The sequence below is a fragment of the Raphanus sativus genome, unplaced genomic scaffold (genome assembly GCF_000801105.2).
Source record: "Raphanus sativus cultivar WK10039 unplaced genomic scaffold, ASM80110v3 Scaffold0401, whole genome shotgun sequence".
Taxonomy (NCBI): Eukaryota; Viridiplantae; Streptophyta; class Magnoliopsida; order Brassicales; family Brassicaceae; genus Raphanus; species Raphanus sativus.
This window is the reverse complement of record NW_026615720.1, coordinates 36,983-41,508: the sequence shown is the minus strand read 5'-3', so window position 1 is coordinate 41,508 and position 4,526 is coordinate 36,983. Positions and strand designations below refer to the sequence as shown.

At 32.3% G+C, this 4,526-nt stretch overlaps 1 protein-coding gene across 1 annotated transcript; it reads right to left on the bottom strand.

The window, feature by feature from the left end:
* Positions 1-17: 17 nt before the first annotated feature.
* LOC108810660 (uncharacterized) lies at positions 18-1,046 on the bottom strand (the record flags this gene model as incomplete). The annotated part of the gene is made up of 2 exons (XM_018582766.2): positions 696-1,046; positions 18-588 (listed from the first exon to the last, which is right to left on the bottom strand). Coding segments are annotated over exons 1-2 (922 nt in total), but the record flags the coding sequence as incomplete, so codon positions are not given.
* Positions 1,047-4,526: the final 3,480 nt, after the last annotated feature.

Sequence of the window (4,526 nt, the reverse complement as noted above, 5' to 3'; positions counted from 1 at the left end):
TGTACTTCCGGTATCACCAGAGCTTCCACCAGCGGCACCAGCTGTACTTCCGGTATCACCAGAGCTTCCACCCGCGGCACCAGCTGTACTTCCGGTATCACCAGAGCTTCCACCCCCAGCACCAGCTGTACTTCCGGTATCACCAGAGCTTCCACCAGCGGCACCAGCTGTACTTCCGGTATCACCAGAGCTTCCACCAGCGGCACCAGCTGTACTTCCGGTATCACTAGAGCTTCCACCTCCAGCGCTTCCAGCTCCCAAAGAGGAGGCACCACCGCCGGAGCTACCACCTCCAGCACTTCCAGCTCCCATGGAAGATGAACCACTACCAGAGCTTCCACCTCCAGCACTTCCGGCGTCATCATCATCTCCACCTCCAATGCCAAGAGATGGGAGATCAATATCACCTTCACCAGTCTTCTCACGTACAGTTTTCACAAACTGACCAATCACTTGTGCCCATTTCATCACAGATGTTATCAGCACTCTCCTTTGTTCACTTGTGATTGTTAGTGAACCGCTCCTCTTATACTCAGCCATAACTTTTCCCATCGACATCAAACTTTCAATCAACTTGCTTGTATCCGCCTACCACAAAGCCAAAAAAAAGATAACACTCAAAAACATTTTTTCCATTTCAAATTTAGATGAACATGTACTAATACTTAAATGAGGTAACAAAATATAAACTTTACCGATGCTTTGACACCCAATGCAGTGATAGCCTTGAAAAGCCCCTCAGAATGTGCTTTCAACTGAGACTCAAATTCTGACGATGAAGACTTCCCTGCTGCTGAGTTTATGAAGATCAAAAAAGCCTTCAGCTTTGAGAAGAACTCCTTGTACTCCACTTTCGAGGAGCATAAGCTCTCAAGGTTGTCTATAAACGTAAGCATAATCTTGAAAGCGAAAGGTTCAAACTCATTGGCCAATCTAGGAAGTTTCCTCAAGTAATGCCTTAATAAGAAACCTCCTTGCGCTTCATATACCGTACTTGATGCTACTATTATACACATTAGACATATTGCTAAAGGAAATCTTGCCATTTTCCTGTCAGATGAAGAAAAAATTAGAGTGATTTATTCAAAAAATTATTTTTAATAAGTTTCTATATTTTTTTTGGTTTTATGAATGATTTTATTTCATAAGAGAACTCGATTATATAGATGCTTAAGAACGCTAAATTTGCTTTGAGAGAAATTGATGGATCCATTGAAGGCCGAGAGAGAGAATAGCAAAATTTTAATGGCTCTCATGTTCCATAACCGATTAAGACGGCAAATTGTGTTTCTACTATTCTATATTTAAAGAATAAATATATCACTTAAATTTATAAAACTAAAGCTCTCAAGTATTAATCCCTGTTTTTATGTTTTGTAGAAATCTAAAATCCTCTCATTTTTTAATAACATGCAGTATACAGATTTGAGTCCGATTGGTGATACAATAACAATACGTATAAATATAGACCTTCTATACTATTTGAAATAATCTCTGAAATAAAACTGCATGTTCTCTATCATTTCTTTAAATATACTAGATTGTCTTCTGCGAGTTTACTATATTAGCGCGGATAGTTACTATTTAAGATTTACTAATGATTTTATTGTGTGAAAATCAAATATTGTAGAATCTTCCTGCGTTTATAAACTATCTTGTGTGTAAGATACATACGTGGAGAAAAAAACTCTGATTTTTGTTGTTTCCATGTTGCATATATCTTTATTTTCTCGCATTTTTGTAATAAGATTCTTTATATTAGTTTGTTAAAATACTAAAACTGAGTTTAAAAGAATATATAGATAGTTTAGAAGATGACTAAGATTTGTTCTTTAGCTGTGTTTTCTTGATGATAATCTTGTGAGTTGTAGATCAGAAGTTTACTTCTAACTCATAGATTGAACTTCATTTTTATTCTTCTTCTGGCCAATAATGAGGCCAGTGATAGCATGACAATATTTTTCTTTTCCTTTTTGAGTAATATCTTTTTTGTTAAACCTGTGTGGCCAATAACAAAGTAATTAATAGTTTTTTTGTAAATAAAAATTATTAACTGTATGTATTACAACTTTAAGTTTGTAATTCGTTTTACTCAGTGTTTTGAAATCCGATCCAGAACCGCAGTTGAACCGATAAATCTGGTGACCCAATACAAATCCGGTTTGAGTTCTGAAAAAGCCCAAATTTTAAAAACCCGCAAAACCTGCAAAACTCCGCAAAATCCACTAAAACCCGAAACCTGATACCGATTGAACCAATAGATAAATTTTACATTTTAAGCTTTTAATTATATTTTTAGATTCTATTTTATATTCTAAATTTTTAATTAAAAATTAAGTTTTTCAGTTTTTTTGTCGTCTTCCTCTTTCTCTGCTGACCTTTACCGATTTTGTATCTCTTTTTTTATTATTTTGTTTATTATAAATCTGTAGTACTAGGTTTTACAGATCAAAAAGAATAAGATCATATGATCATGTGGATTATGAATCTATTGACAAAACAGAGTTTTGGATTGTTGAAGAAGAAGAACCTAGCAAGCTTGATCATAATGAATTAGAGAATCTTAATGGAAAATATCCCAGTGATGACGAAGTGACAAACTCAGAAAATTTTGTTGGTAAATTTTACAATTTAGATTAAACTTTCTGATTTTTTATCATACATATACCAATTATACTATTTTATTTGTGATTTTTAGATTTTGACGAAGATTCACTATACCACAGGAAGAAATGAAGTAAATGTTGGTAGAGAGAACCAAAATTAGTTGATGTGATTTTTTGTTAGTTTATTTTTGTTATTGACAATTTATTACAATGATGTTTTACTTTTGGTTTATTTTTATTTGAAATTCAATTTATTATTCACATTAGACATAAATATTTATGAATTTTTTATTCTTGATTTTTTTAGATGTCATAACTCTTAACTAGTTATAAAACATTTTAAATAATCCAAACTATTTTTTTATATTTTGTATATCAACTGAAAATAAAAATATAAAAGTTAAGTTAAGTATTTTCTAAATGCTTTTAAACATAAAATATATACATATCCAAACTATTATTTTATATTTTAAACAACATTTATAAAATACTTACTTTAGTTTCTATATTTTTATTTTCATAGGTAATATATTATTATATAATAAAACTAATTCATTTATTAACATTAGGTTCACCTTCGGTCAACCCAATGACCCAGTGACCTGGTAAATCGTTCGGTTCAGTGTATGGGTCGCTTTTCAAAACATTGTCGTTTATTTTATGGATTCGATTTCGATTCGATTATAGAATTCAGTTATAGAATTTTTCCAACTGAAATAAACCATAGCTAGTTTGGTTTGGTTTGAATCGGTTTGGGTTCTGTTTAGCTCGGTTCGATTTGTTTTTTTTTTTGCCCACCCCTATCTATACAGACGAGATGAAAAATAAACGTATATGTATTCCTCTGTTACCTGAATAAAGTATTTATTGTCATAACCAAAATAACGATTTAGTTTTAGTTCAAATTAACGTAAATATACATAATCTTTTGTAGCAAAAAAATCTGAATATTATGAATTTTAATAGACTTTTGTATATATTTTTATTACTCCATATTATGGCATACCAAAATCATTCACAAACTTCATATCAATAACATTGTTCACAAAGAAATTTCAGATAGTGATGGATACTTCATTTTTTAAAAAATATAAATACCTAGACTTTCTTAACATCAGTATAAAAATTTGAAATGAATGCTAACAAGTATTAAATGTAGAGTTATTCTTGGGTTCATTTTTAGTATGAATCTCTAAGTTTACCAACTAATAGTGTTTGGATATTTGATATTTGATATCTTTTAAAAAAGGAAATATAACTGAATTTCCAAATTAGATTAAAATAAAAAATATAAATACATAAAAATAGTAATAGTTACAAAAATAAATAAATAAAAATTACTAAGCCTTCAGTAAAATATTAAACCCTTTACCATAAATCCTAAACCCAAAAAAATTAGGTAAACCCTAAACCTTTTGATAAATCCTAAACCCTAAATCATAAATATTAAAAAATAAATCATAATAACACTAAACCGTAAATCATAATCAATAAACCCTAAACCCTTGAGTAAACCTCGAACCTTTGGAAAAGCTTCCAGTTAGATATCTCGGTCTTCCCCTTTGCTCTAAACGGCTTTCGGTCAAGGACTGTGATCCCCTTCTCTCTCAGATAAGAAGAAAGCTAAACGGCTGGCTCCATCGTCGTTTGAGTTTAGCGGGTCGTTTCAGCCTGAAGCTTATTTGGTTCTTATTTTTTAAATCGGGATCTCTCTGGGTGGCTTGGTGTCGCCACAAATATCTCTCGACTGGATCTTTCTGGTATTTAAATGAAAGGAACTACTCCATTTCGTGGACTTTTCGGCGTCTTCTTAGATACCGAACCCTCGCCCTCCCCTTTCTTCACATCAATGTGGGGAGAGGTGACGGTACTTTTTTCTGGTACGACCCCTGGACTTCCGTTGGGCCATTAATCTCCTTT